The 15,817-nt window shown below is 36.9% G+C and overlaps 1 protein-coding gene across 1 annotated transcript in view; it reads right to left on the bottom strand.

Moving 5' to 3' along the window:
• Nucleotides 1–216: 216 nt before the first annotated feature.
• Nucleotides 217–15,817, bottom strand: part of DHX15 (DEAH-box helicase 15) — a 47,693-nt gene continuing 32,092 nt past the window's right edge. The window contains exons 10-14 of the mRNA XM_075023892.1: nt 14,949–15,140; nt 11,811–11,933; nt 9,306–9,496; nt 2,016–2,185; nt 217–782 (exon numbers count right to left, since the gene is read on the bottom strand). Coding sequence (XP_074879993.1) covers nt 665–782; nt 2,016–2,185; nt 9,306–9,496; nt 11,811–11,933; nt 14,949–15,140 — 794 coding nt within the window. The 3' untranslated portion in view covers nt 217–664. The remainder of the gene's footprint in view (nt 783–2,015; nt 2,186–9,305; nt 9,497–11,810; nt 11,934–14,948; nt 15,141–15,817) is intronic.

Here is a 15,817-nt window from a genome sequence, read left to right on the forward strand (position 1 = left end):
AACAATTTCCTACATAATTTAAACAAGTTTGCAAGGGATCAACATTGTATGCATTATATTGATGTCATCGTAATTGTGCTGCTTAAGCATCTTCACTTTTAATACTAAAATATGAAACTACTGCCATGTCAATAAAATGGCAGTTTAATGGGAGAATAAATGGCTTCTCACGTTTTGATCAAAACAATAGAAATACTGACATACTGTGGCACAAAATTAGTATAAATAGACTTTATTGAAGTCAGTACCTTTGTACTGAAGCTGAAGATTGTGTCTACATAAGCACAAGTTGTAACATTTCACAACTTCTAAAAGGAATGTCAACAATTACAACGATCATGCATACCATGGTCGATAATCACATTTTTAGAAGCATTTTCAACCATTTCTAAAGAAATGCTTATAACATTGTTATATATAGAACTACTTTCAATAAACTGCAAAACATTGATCAGCTTTTCCAGTATGAGCTACAGTGTCAACACAAAAGGGAGGCATAAATGTTTAATTTATGAAATCAGAATGGAATATTTACTGTAAAGAAAAATTAAAAAGCTTTCAAATAAAGGCCATTATTGAACCAAAGTGAAGAGCACAACTTGAACTTTGAATCCTTTCATCTCTTAAAGCTGTCCTCTGAATAACTTCAGTTCAAAGCACAAATTCAGTACTGTGAGTATTCCTTGGACTGAAGTTTGGCAATGATGCGATCCAACTGTCTCTTTGCTTCGCACTGTGGAAAATTGCTCATGTCATAATATTGAGGGGCAATTTTCACCAGCCTGTCAAAAAAGGAAAAGTTTGTTACTAATACTCAAACTTTCAGATGCATCCTACAGAAATTCTACAACCGAGGGAAACAGAAATTATCCACTACTTTCAGCTCATTCTGCGATTCCAAGATTATTGGAAATTTATACACATGCACACACATTTAAAATCTCACTCCCATCCTGTGCAAGCGCCCAAATCCAAAGCAAAAAAGCACACACTCCAGTCTCACAAGATGCTCCTGTTCAGCCATACGTCCCTTACAGACCCACACTGCTGCTTCAGTATGTGCCATAGTAGCCCATCCAGTCAGAGCTGCTGCTTAATGTCAAAGTTCACAAGCCACAGAACTGTGGCTAAATACCAGTTTGCTTGAAAATACAGTTCAGCCTTAGCCATTTTAAGCTTGAAAATGCAACCAAGACCACAGGATCCTGCTTTAGGCTATACCGCGCTTGTTGAAAAAAAGAATTCTAAGGAAGGATTCAAACATGTATTTTCCATTAAAATACTACGGACAGTACACACGTACTATGTTTCCTGGCTTACAAATCGTTAAACTCTCTGCACAACAGCACACAATTTCAACAACAGTTGAAGAGCATCCCACGTCCCCAAAGCTTACAACTTGGCAGTTTAAGTACAACTTTAAAGATAGGCAAGAAGATTCAGATCTCTGCTTGTCTGCAGAGGATCAGGCCTCTGATTTCCTTGTTATACACGCTATTGACAAATTAAATATTACAACAAGGCAGGTTGTACCGGTATTACCACCGTGAGCCTTCGTGTGGCAGTGAATCCTGTCCAGATCATTCTGGAAAAATTAGACACCTACTGCCAAGAGAGGTCCCAGTTCTTGAGAGCAGAGGCATCTACTGGTACCTCTTAACTTAGGCATAAAAGTGAGTGCTAGGACATAGCCCCAAACCTAGCATCTCCAAGCAGCTTCTTCTCAACAGGCTTACTAAAGTAACTGGTTTTAAGTCAAACATCTCTCTGCGCACTGCATACAGAGCCTGGGCATCTGAGTTTCACACACAACTCCTACAAACAGAAACGTGTATCCACAAAGAAAACATTTAGTCATCTACAAGATCTCAAGTCTATGCCATTGCTGTTCCCCAAACCATTTTAATAACATTAGCTTCAGAAAAAGTGAAAGGAATCACCTCAATTTCAAAAAAGGAAAAAGAAAAACAAGAGCTTTACAGTAGGTCACGACTGTTTTAAGAGTTCTGGCTTACCATTCTGGCTTGATGTCTGTACATGTCCGGATGTAATTCTTTGTTGTAAGGACAAACTCATTATAGAGCACCCATTCTGGTTTATGATCAAGAACAGTGGAGGGATGCAACTGCACCACCTGGTTATCTTTTACTGTTAGGTAATGCCCTGTTCGTTCCAAATGTGCCACCTAAGTAAAAAGACATTCTTTCATTACCACAGGCAATTTTTAAATGAAGTGATTTCAAGCTGACTGTTAAGTGTTCTATACAAAATCTACTATCCCAACTTTCAAGCCTCATCTAAATTCGGCACATTATTTGACCACTTCAACTATTCAGGTTTTTTTTAGAGACACAATCAAGATGCCAGATGTTTTTCCAAACTGCCATGGTAAATGTATATTCTAATACACAATTCAAGCAATATACAGAAATAGTTATTACCCAAAAAGAAGAATCATTACTAGAACAGCAGCAATGCAAACAGAAGCACTGGAAAGGAATGTCTATTGGACAGGTTTGTAACATCACACAAAGTCAACTGTGGTCTACTACAGACATTTGCTTCAAGCACTTCATTGCAGCAGCTATTGTGGGACCAGTAAGCCACCATGTTATCCTTTCAATTTTTTATTAGTGCAGTGTTTCAGTAGTAATTTTACTGATGCACGTATTATTCTGCAAATCCTCTCACACAGTGGGCCTGAAAAAAATGCCAGTCCAGTAAGAATAGGAAGTTTAGTATGTCAGAAATAAGAACAGTCTTGTTACAGCATGATCTTCAGAGCTGGAAAATGTAGGTTCAGCAACACACTTCTGCTGTGACCTTGGTGAAAATCAATTAACCTCTCTCTGACTAAGCTTCTTGCTCTGTGAAAGGGAATAATGCCTACCTCGCTGAGATGCTCTGATACCTAGCTCATTAAGATTGGGTAAAGCAGACAGTTATCCTTAGGAGGATATCCTCTGTACGAACAGTTAATCTAACAGAACAGGTAACTAAAATTAACCTTTTGATACTGGCAATTCAAGATGACCTCAGTACTTACTTCATTGCATGTATATACAGACACAAAAATACTGTAAAAAGATTAAGCAGGATGGACAATGGCTGAAAGATGTCTGAAAGACATTTTTAATCAGATCACCATTAGCTGCTCTCCTTTAATACAGGCTGTGTACTTCCTTGTTTTCTTAATTCCCAGGTACAGCTCACCTTTTTTTTTTTGATTAGGTTAAAATTGCAGGACTTCTAAAGCAGTAGCTACCTGAAATTTTAAGTCAGAATATCTCTTAGTAACAAACTACTTATTTGAGTGTGCTTCTCTCTTATATTTTATGACATTAATATCCAGAACATGTTTTAGGAGTGGAACAAAGTATTTCAATAGTCTGCAAATCTTTTCACCCAAGATTTTAGATATTACACTGCTACTTTAATTCAAGTCTGGGGAGCCAAGAGAGGCTCTTTTAAATGGAGATTAACAGTGCACTGTCTGTAACGATTTAGGCTTAATTTCATTCAACTCAATCCAACGTTTGCAAAATCAAATAGCACTGTAGCTGCAAACCAGACTAGACTAGAAACTCATCTGTCACAGACCTAGCACAATCACAGCACATATGTTGCTGTGGGATTATGCTTTTTTTTTTTTTCAAGGAAGGTGGTTTGTTGTTTTTTGGTTTTGTTTTTTTTTTTTTTTTTTAATCGACTTCATTTTTCAGATCAAAAACACACGTACAAACATATTTGGGTGCTTTATCTGTTTCTGTTCTTCCTATAAAAGGACAAACTATTTATTTATTTAGGTTTCATTCTAGAAAACAGTGTGCTGTTAAATTTAAATCAAGACAATTTATCTTTAGCACCTCAGTCTCACTTAGATATATTAAAATAGTAAAGTCTTATCATCTAGCTTTCCCAAATACATACAATTTCCTTTTCTGTGTCAGTTATAAAGATAGTAAAGAGTTGTATTTCTTGTTTACTTTGTGTAATTCTGAAGTAAAAAGATTTTGAAATAACTATTTAAGCATACTAAAAAAAAAAGAAATGCTACTGAAAAGTACAGTTAGGTCTTAATTTCCAGAGAAGAACAGGGACTGGAATAACCCAAATTAAGAAAAAAAAAAGTTTCCTTAGAACATGGATATCAGGGATAAGTCACCTTTAAGTGGTTACACACTATTGTGACTTATTTCGATCCTGAGCTAACACCGAGCTACAGTATTTATCCTATTTAGATGTTTCTATTAAGTATGCTTGTTAGCACACGGATTGGTAAAGAATTTCAGGTTCAGTAATGGCAACGCTATCATGAAATATGCACCGTGAAGCTATGGCTCCACAGCAAGCAATGATCATCTGTCAGCTACTATGTCTTCCTGCTCCGTCCTGGCCTGAGCTGTTTCAACACAGAGAGCCAATTCTGCTTCTTCTCTGAAGGTGTAAGTGGCTTGCCAGATCACTACGCTAGAAGAATTTAGAATGGGCTCAGGCAAGCAGCACAGTTGACATAAGGGAGTTAACAAGGACACAGGGGAGGCAGCATATATGCTTAAGCTCCTTCGAACCCCTGGCATGCAACTAATTCCAGTGCCTGTAAAATACAATGTAGTGGTGGTTGGCCTGGATGTCCTCCTGAGGTCCCTTCCAACCTCAACCATTCTGTGATGTTTTTCAGAGTATAAAAAGCATGAGCTTCCACAGAATCATACAAAGCATGTCTAGGAAATGGGTTCATTTTTCAACGAGTAGTGGTAGTATGCAAGACACTAGGGAACACACTTGAACCCCAAGATCATCAAGGAATCTGTCATGTATTAGTATAAAACATTAGGGAAAAAGCTATTAACAGTATTGACTACACAACATAAGGAGCTACACAAACATGACTCAAAGGATCATGAAGAGCCAAGCCAGCCCATGCATCTCTGCAACAGGTTACTCTGCAGACCGAGAAAGCCCACCTACTGATGAATTAGAGACAATTATAATGATTTTATCAACATGACAAACCCACATGGAAACAGCGGCCACCATGGCACATGCCACCATAGGAAAAGGTTTCAGTTCAAGTTCTCATAACAGAGGTTTCAAGGATGTCACAATTTTATTAAGTATGACACGTCCTTCTCTGAAATTTTAAGTGTGGTTGTGGTTATTTATTATCTATCACACCACTGAACCCAGAGGGCCCAGCCAAGGGTCTTTAGTCAAACATGTCAAACACTGTAAATACAAATGCACTTAAAAGGGCAAGAGCAGGAGTAGCATCACAAGATCCAACCTTTTTTTAGATTCAAGGCTACAAATTTTGGCAGGCAGTTTAAAGAAATGATTGGGTTTTGTCTTTCTTATCAAAAAAAGAATGCTAGTTAGCATCAGAGGAGCAATGTCAGTTCCTTGGATTTCTGAAATTTCTGCTTGCAGAGCACGCAACAGTGTTTCTGAAGGTATTAAAAAGTTTTAAACTGTTCTTCTGCATTCTTAAAGAGCTAAATGAATACTATTAAATGCACTAGTGACCACCTTCATGTCATAGGTTTATTACCATTCTATTATTGTAGAAGCCTGATTATGTAAAGACTTCAAAAATATACATCATTCTATATACAAAATAGCACCAAAGACTGAGTAGCAGCAGGAATGAGATTTTAATTAGTACTCCAATCATCTGACATCCAACCTCCTATACAGCACAGGTCATTTAATTTCATCCTCTGGAGTGATCCTGATATATTCTGTGTTTGACTAAGCCATATCTTCCAAAAAAAGATACCAAGCTTGATTTGAAGACACCACAGGACTTTGTTGCACCTTTAAATTCTGACTTAAATTTTGAAATATCAATTTTTGTTCTGCCTTCACTACTAGATTGGAAATACAATTATAAAAACCTAAGTTCTTTAAGACAACTGGCAATATCAGTCTCAAAAAAAAAAAAATCACAAAGAAGATGACCCATCTTTAAGATACTTTGGTATTTGCTTACCTTTTCCAATTCAACAGTTTCCTTATTTCCTGTAGTATAATTATTTTTTGCTTCATCTTTACCACACAGTTATTTCAGCTACATAGCTATTAAGACTTAAAAAATTATAAGCTTAGTTTTTCTACTTCTGTTGAGTAAATAATCACCTATACCTAGTTCTTGAGTTTTGTTACCAAATTGCGATTGTTATACTTGTACAATTTTCCAATCCCTCTCCTTTCTTAAGGTAGGATGTCTAGCACTAAAGTATTGAGAAAGCATTATTTCTCTGAGGTATTTTATTTTCAATGAGCAGTTTCTTAGCGATCTTGCAAGCATCACTCTTGCTCCATTCTATATATACTTTGCAGATTCTGATGTGTGATACAGAAATAGTTAATGAAAAAAATCCAACAAAAGTTTACCACTCTAAAAACTAGAAGAAACCAGGGACACAGCTCAAATTTTATGAGACACTTAACTTCTTGTCAGTATCTATCCTTACAGAAGTTTTTCTACACACAGAATTGTTGGCAGTTTGAAACTATTTTACTCTTCCCTTTGCCCATCTATGGCAGATTTACTGGAATTCAAGTTTGTATTTAAATATTAAGGGTAAAGACATAATTCATCACCAGAAATTCCACATTTATCAGTCACTGACACACAACTGAAGGCAGGCAAATTTACAGTACTTGGTACTAACTATATAGTTAGTACTATTTCAACAGTTAATACAGGCTCACTGTCTGACATCAACCACAGGTCTTGATTAGTACAGGAATTTCTACAGTAAAATTTTATGACTGTTTTTGGGACACTAGGCAATTACCAAAGTATAAAACAATGCAGCCAATTCTGAACTATTTCAGAACAATGGCCACTACTGGTTTTTTCCACTTCACACTGCATTTTTAAACTTAAGGAATTTGAAGAATCAACTTCTGCCATGTGTTGCCCATAGACCTTAGTATTTTACATGCAGAGACTATCTACAGTACCTGCACACACTCTGCAAGTGCTCAGACTTGGAATTCCACACATGTTCTGTACTAAGAGGACAAAGAATGATGTATGCATTTCATTACTCAGGTTTTCTGAACAAGAGCCCCCAAATGCCAGAGCCTGAATATCTGCTTAGAGAGGGTACAATGTGCATACAGACTACATTTTTAGGTAATTCAGCTGCAGGTAAGTAACATCTCTTCTAGGTATTTGTAAGTTTTTATAAGTATTTTTACGTTTTCTACTGAAGGTTACTCAAAGCAACATGGGAATTCATGGCAGAAGGTACAGAGTCAAGGTCAAACAGCTATCACACTATCATGGAGGTTAAAGTCAAAGAAACTCAAAATAAAATGGACTCAAACACATCAAAGGAGAAGAGAAACTGTTGAAATGGCTTCCTCTCCAAATACCTTCAACAGGTCTGCCATAGCTGCCTCTTGATTCAGCCCAAAAATTCAACTAGGTATATTGGGTGAGGGAGGTGGTAAACAACCTATTGACCATGGAAGCCCAAGGAGGCTTCTGGAAAGGCTTTCATTTTCATCTATGTGAGCCTACTACTCTATTCACAGCAAAAATATCCAGTCAGATCTTTAACTCCTGGACAGTAGAGACCAAAAAGCTACCTGCACCGATAGTGCAGTTCCACATCCACAGCAGGAAAACATCTATTACAGGAAGAGTTTCACTCTGAGTAACATAAACTGACAATGCACAAACTTCCAAGGATGTGACCTCCTATAGGTCCAAGCAAATGAAGGAAGCCATAGGGTGCTCTTGACAAGCAAAAGTGCAACTGTGGCAATCCGACCTGCCTGAATCAGCTAGGGTCCAACAAGGACTGTTGGGCAGAACTGTTCTTTGTCTTGCAAAACATTTACAGAATTAAAGATGTAGGTAGGAACGCATACTAAACCATCCCCCAGGATGAGGAAAACGTGTCCCAAAAGCAAGGACTGAACAGTGACTAGCCTGCTTGTCTGAAGGGTTACAGCAAGTCAGTCTTTAGAACCATTTTAATATTTAGAAGCAGCCAACAGCCTTAATCTCCCATTTGCATTACAGCAAAATGCAGTTACTGACATTGATATTCCTGTATTCTGAAAACTCACAAACATGCTTCTGCTACCAACTGACTGGCTTAGCTCTGGGGAAGGCACTGTTTCCTTCGTGGGGCAGGGAGAGGGGTTTAAACGTATGTGGTACCCAAGTCTGTGCCCTAGTCAGGATGTGGTAAGTGCATGCCTGTCAAGCTGCTTGCCATTCTAACCTGCACAGCACTAAACAATGGTTCCCTTTTCAACTGGTAAGCTTTTGTGCTCAAATACCACTAGAGCATAGCTCAAGTGAAAAATTAGGAAATGCCATGGGCACTGGTCAGCCTCTTAAGGATAACAAAGTTGTGTTCTCCAGAAGTGAGATATTAGGCTGTAGAAGAGACACTGCCAAGATGTGTCAGAATATATGTTGGCTGGGAAAAACATTATCCCAACAGTCCAAAGTCAATGAGGATTAAGATCCACTCCCATTACAGGTTCTGGACCCCTGCGTCTACAAGAGCCAGCAAAGAGATTCTTCTAGCCCCAGGGATGAATGCTGAAGAGAAAAAACACAGCACAAAGGGACTATGCCAAAAAACAACAACAACAAAAAAAACCCCACACCCCAAAAACCAAAACAAAACACAATGAAGAAAAAACACAGCCTGCATTCTAGCTCAGAGGCATGCTTAATTCAAAATGCAAAGCATCCAGGAGGTAGCAGTGGAGGCTGGCTTCCATACCATCCTGGTACAAGAAGCAAATGAGTTACAAACAGCATACATTTTGAGATTACAGACCTGCTACAGTACTTGTGACTCATGTAATTTAAAAGTGAAATATAAATATGGAAAATATGCAAAATAAAAGACCCCCCTTCTATAAGGATTACATATAATTAATATTTATATACAACTATACTTACCCTATTCATATCAGATTACAAATAATTTAAAAACTACATATTCTGCAGTTACTTTGAAATTTCTCATGAAGTTACTTCCTCATCTATTCAGAAATTAGCAGTCAATTCCTGACTGGTCATGCCAGAAACAGTATTTTGATACTAGTAAGATTGCTTACAACTTCTCTTCCAAATAAGATTTGACTAAAGAAAGTACTACTTGAGTAATAAGCAAGCAACCTGACAAAGGCTAAGTAGTAATATAGTTACCCATATATAATTTAAGTATCATTCATAAAGTTTTGATAAATCATAATAAACATACCAACATTAAAAGCCACGTAAACACTGAACTATGTTCCCTACAAGAACGCACACATACCTGCATGAAATACCCAGTAACTAATGCCTTTCTTATGTTGATGTAATAGTCTCGGCTGGTAAAGTCTGTGCTTCTACGAGGCAAATTAAATCTATCCATGATTCGTGACAGCTGTTGGCGTACATTGTCTGCAGACATCAGGGACCTGTAGTTAATGAAGTTGTCATAACACCACTGAACCGACTCATGATCTGCAATATTTAAAAACATGAATCAAAAATGAGTATTTCATCCAATTAGAACAAGTAAATAAAACACCAAATATCCAGCTGATCAGTCAGATGAACCTGAAAAAAATACCCATAAACTTTTATAAACAACAACAGCTCTTATTCAGTCAATTTCTTGCATTAGATAACTTGCCCAAATTGTTTTCTATTCAGGAAACATGTGGTCAGGACAAAAGAAAATTAGCTTCCCCCCCCCCCCGCCTCACCAACATAACATACACACAATTGCTGATGTTTTGCTGAAATACCACACCAATAAATTTTGCACATTTCAAGAAATCACATCCTGTAACTAGAAAAATCATCTTTCAAACCTGCAGTGTAAAATGTAACTGAACATAAGGAACACTGCACAATCTTTTAACTGTAGTGTGCAATGAACACAAAAGAAGATTGTACGTAATTATATTGTATTTGAGAAACTAAATCCTCCTTAAGTTAAGCATTCAAGTAACAGTTAAGAGCTAATCTAATACTCATTCAAGTAACAGTTAAGAGCTAATCTAATACTAAGTGTGATGCATCTCACAGCAGTTTAAGTAAGTGTGAGTGACTGGCAAAATACAGTGTCAGTAACAGAACTCTGTACTCTTACGTTACTGTTTCTACTGCTGATCGCTCTAATAAGAAATCTGTTAAGACACTAAGCCTAAGCCATTCTGTCAGGATAAAAACCTGCATGTTTAACACCAGGAAACCCAGTTCTCCCTACCAATTCTGTTACTTTTCAAGTGATGCTCAAGTGATATCAGTTTAATAATCTAACAAAATCAGCCTTAAAAATTAATACAAAGTATCTCTTGTACAGAGAAAGACTATTCTTAATTTGCATTGAAAAGAAGGAAGGTTACATAATTTGGGGAAAGTTTAAATTCTTTCTGCGCTTTATCTTACAGAATATATTTAAAATGAAGTATGAACACTGACACTCTTGTACACCATACAGTAGAATCATAATTTAAGTACCATAGCATGTTACTTTCTATGCCATTTGAACTGTGCATTTTAGATAACCCATAACTGTTTTATATTGTTCTAAATACAAACAGTAGCAGCATTTTGTCTTCTGATCCTGAATCCCAAAAACCGTACTCAATTTCACAGTGAAACTGAACAAGAGATTATTCCCCAAATAATTCCATCTTTCAGTAACCTGAGCATGAAAGCAGTGGCTTCCAGAAACATGCACACACAAAAATGTCTGCAAGACATACCGGATCCTGTTAACTAAAAAGCTAATAGAAAAAAACAAGCAACAGATGTCTTCAATTCACAGGTGTTTAGTAGAAGTCTCTTGGCTATTGTTTTGAACAGTTTTGAATACTTTTGTTTGGACTTTTACTCTGAAGATAGCCTTATTTTGGATTGCCACATAATGATACAGTATTAGAATGTTCCAATGCAAATTCCTAGATCAAAGCTGCAACAGAAAGGGGCACTGAGTTGTGTTTGGTTTTACTCAGGATAAGAGATTGTTGCTTTTTTGTTTGCTTACAAGAAAATACAACTGGAGCACTTAATTTAACCTGGCTGGTGGTTACGAGTCATCTTTTTACTTACCACCAGGACAAGTCACTGTTAAAGAAGCGTGCCACTTAGACATTTTTCAAGAGAACTCCTAGCTTCACCTGTTCATTCCCATCTTTTTCAAGCTGCTAAAATATGCTTACCTATGCTGAGGACGACCATACATTTTCCCTAAAATCCATACATAGAAATAAGGTAAATTAAATAAATTTATTGTACAGCTCTAAGTTACTTCTTGTTGATCATCACCCCTTTGCCTATCAATCCATCCCAAGGCCTTATTACAGAATTCCTAACTATATTAAAAAGTTAGGATTAAAAAGGTTTTGGTTCTAGGAACATATTCCTTCTCCAAATTCACGGTATTTTCTGCACCGCTCTCCCTGAAAAATTACTAAGCAATTAAGCAGATTTTTCTGTAATTACTGTCAGATAACAAACTTCCAATATTTCTTAATTATAGGAACACTTACTTCCTTCTGTCCAAGGTTACCCAGCGTTGATTTAAAAGCCTGGCTTCTCTCTATACTCATCAGTTTATTACATGATCTTTTGGCTAGTGTTTTGTTTCCCCCCCCTAAGGAAAGTAGTACTTAAATCTTTTACATATTTAAAAAAAATATTTAAGATTACAGTACAGTGGGTCAAAAAACAAGCCCAAGCCTTTCAACTGTCCTTGGAACCCAGGAACAAAAGCTAGCAGCACAAAGTATTACAAATAATTTTGCTAAAACAGGTGCACACTTACTTTGTTTGAAAGCATGGTAGACATTCAGCAACGTCAAATGATCTCCATCTATGTGGGCAAACCTCATCTTGGCTTCATCTGCTGCTTTCTTTGCTTCCGTGGGGCGAACAAAACACTGTGGGACTAAACAAGGTTGGTATGGGCCCAACACAAACGCCCATATCGATGAGTCACGCATTCACAGATAGAGGAACAAGGCCTAGCTAGGTCAGTTCACAGAGCATAGGGCAGGGCAGGATGGCCTCCAACTGCATCTTGGACTGTTTACTACCTTGATTTGGTACATCAACACCTAACCACATCTGTAAGACAAGAGGGTTTCAAAGCTACAGAGTACCTGATTATTTTAATAGAACTATATGTAGGCATCAAAATCTCTAGTCTGAAGGCCATCAAGATTGCCTATGTATACTGGAAGGCTGAACAGATCTTAGTTCAAGAGCCAGTGCTGATAGCTCTACCAGGAGCTAGTACCCCATGTAACAACACACTTTAATTGCAAATTTGCTTTCTCAGAAACCCTCTATGGACAGAGTGAAGAAGATAGTTCTGAAACTGTACTGCACTAGCAGTCTAAACAAACATGAGTTTTATCACAAATCTGCTACTAGACAGAACACACTAGTAAAGTCAAGTCCTCTTACCCAGATGGTATTGTTATCAGCACTGGTATACAGAAACATGTGAATGAAGGTACTAATACAAGTCTATAGGTTGTGATGGTAGCGGTAGTGGTGGAAGGTTAAACCGTCCTTTGGCACTACTTGAAAAAAAAAAATAATCGCAATGTGATGAGCTTTCTCTATCATTATATTCTCTTACATAAATCTGACTTAGTCTGTCTTGAATCCCAAAATTGTGTTTTAACATTCCCTTTCCAAATACAGACTACCAAAGACCACAAATAGTATTGCAGCCAACTTAATTCATGGTCTCTCAACATTCTTAAAGGTTTGTAATATCGATACTAATTCACACGATGCTGGAAGTAGTTATAAGAGATTTTCACTTTATAGAGATCTACCAGAAGAAAAAAAAATCAGTTTGGTTTTAAATAGATGTAATTTTTAAGAGGTTAAATTTTAATAAAATTAATGCTAAGCAAGATACTACAAACCATTTATCTTTTTCCAGCTGCTTAGGACCACATTAGCCTTCTCATAAATGAAGCCCACCAATCTCATGAGAACACCTCTTTGCACCTCATCTGTCCCTAACAGATGAGGGCCTTTTTGTGAGGTGTTATGTGGTTTTACTTCATTTTATTCTTAAATTCTCGTAAAAGCCCCAAAACACTACATTTCAAAAGTACGCTGAGTTGAATACTGGATGGAACTTGAGAAAAAAAAAAATACACGCTGCAACAGTGAATCACATGGTAACAAATCAAGAAAGACCAATGCATTAAAGGAACCGGAAATGCAGGTGCAAAATAAATACCCTGTATTTTGGGTCCTGCATTTGAAAATAGAGATAACAAAGTGTATTTTAATTTCTAACTCAGACTAATAAAAGTAAATTCCAAATGATTCTATCACTGGCTTAACTCACTGTTTTGAATAAGTAATAGCACTTTCTACCCCACAGCAAGACACCACAGCTCTTCTAAAACAAAGTACAATCATTTAATCTGCTCATTTATTCAACACTATTCTCTGCTCTTTTCTGGTACCTAGATTTCAGTTCAGTCCAAACTATTAATAATGGTTTGCTATCCAGAGCTTGACTATCTTTATGTGGACTTAAGGGACCACAACATACAGTCATGCCACTGGTTTAAAAAAGTGTTTACTTTGGAAAATAGTCCTCACAAATAGTAGGACTATGGGTTTTTTTAAGAGCAGGATTTTTAGTTACAACCCATACCTTAACCAGCTTCAATCCCCAAAACTTATTTATCATGACATTAATTGTGCCTTAAAACAAAAAAAGTATCATGGCCTGGGAAAAGTTAAATAGAAAAAGGAGTAAGCCAAATAATTTGAAGACCACAGACAAAAATCCTAGAGTTACTGCTGGGGGGGGGGGGGGGGGGGGGGGGGGGGGGAAGACAGGCACCAACCTACCACCACCTCCGCAATTGAGCTTACCATTTAATAAAAAAAAAATTATTACGATTCTGCCCTGCCCATCTGCTCTGAGTCTGAACAGTCATAACTCTGCAACAAACATTTTAGCTTGTTCTTAAAAACTTTCATATAAATATACTGTAAGACTAAACTGAAGCAACAGATTTTACACTTAGCCAAAACATTTTTTTTTCTCTCTATTCAACCAAGTTAAGCATGTAACCAGTACACCTGCACTGTGAAGAGCCTGGTAAAAAGGTTCACACCCAAAAGAGTAGTTATGAGTAAGAACATCCCCATTTTCATAGCAGACTAAATCTTGCTGCTTGTCCTATGACAACTAAGTATAAAACAAAGTCAGTTCTGCATAGCTGGGAAATGAAATACAAGGCTTGCTTGATAACATTTTTCTCTCATCAAGCTCTCTCGACAGGCAGCTCTGCTCTGACGCAGTGCCATTCACATAATGCAGCAGCAAAGTACAGCTGTGCACACAAATTAATTCTCATAACTATACATCCTTCCTCGAAGTTTCTTTCTTCCCTTTAAAAGTAAGAACTGTTCTTCAGCTTTGCCACTTAATGACTGAAAAATGTATCATCATTTCATGTACGAGGTTATGGTTTAATATAAATTACACTGTAATCCTTTTGGAAATACTGGGATTTATCAAAGTGCAGAAGAATGCACAATACAAAACAGATTTCACTGCCTTAAAAACAGAGTGGTTGAGCTGATGTTTCTGGTCCTGACTATGAGCCTAAAAAGAAGTTTCTGTTCTACTAGCCTGATTTCCCCTCCCCCCGATAAACTCAAATATATACACTTTTAACTAAAGCTAGGAGCAAACTGTTCAACCATTTTATGCATGTTAATTTCTTAACGTTACTATTCATTAGCTTCACGGTGTCTACATAAACCCATAATGACTGATTAAACCCCTATATGAAGCTTAAAAAACAATCCTAATTTTCTTAGAAATAGATGGTTTGTTTTTGATGTGGAAAAACGCAATTTTCCCCAAACTGAAGATCTGCATTTTGTTTAATATCTCTTTCCCTGCTATTACCTGACAACATGGCAGTAATAGATAGGACCTCATTAGAACAGTTGTAGTCACAACTTGCAATAACCATTTTAGCCAGTTGTGGGTCCAATGGAAATTCAGCCATCATGGATCCCAACTCAGTCAAGTCTCCATCATCATTTAAAGCAGCCAGATAATTCAAAAGCTCTAAGGCTCTCATCAGAGTTTCAGGAGCTGAAAGAAAAAAGTATTTAGGTCAGCATATTAATCAAACTGCTCTGAATAAGCAAAAAATGAGGAAGCATACTACTATAAGCCATCTTATTTTTCATTCTCTATTCAACTGACTTCCAAACACAAAATTGTTACCAAATTCAGTTTTATACATCCAGACATGAATAAGGGGCTGGGGGGGAGAATCCCATTAGAATAGCTCTTAACTGGATCAAAAGCTTTGAATATTTGAAGATTACTGCTTTTCAAAATTCAGACAGCAGTGGCATTTTGAAATATTCAGTATCATAGTAATATCACTTTCCCCCTCAACGCACTGATGTTTTCCATTGTTCCATACAAAATAGATCGATAGTCCTAAAATCTCAGCCATGTCAACTTCAGATATCTAGTCTTTCACATATTTGAGCCTGTAAGAATGCTCTCTTAATACTGCATTCCTCATAGCGAGCATGTATTTCACCCACAAAGCAAAACAGAAGGAAATCCAAAAGCTATCATACATGCTGCACAGCACAAAGAATGCAATTGTTCTGTAGAGCTATTTAAAAGCTTACAGATTATAATTATTTTTTTTAGTGGGAAGAAAAACAACCAACTTTGATGTATTTATACATGACTGATCTACAGTTTTAATTAGCAATATAGCCCGTTTATTTTTAAAGTATATATGAGCA

Source organism: Buteo buteo, chromosome 1 (genome assembly GCF_964188355.1).
Source record: "Buteo buteo chromosome 1, bButBut1.hap1.1, whole genome shotgun sequence".
Classification (NCBI taxonomy): Eukaryota; Metazoa; Chordata; class Aves; order Accipitriformes; family Accipitridae; genus Buteo; species Buteo buteo.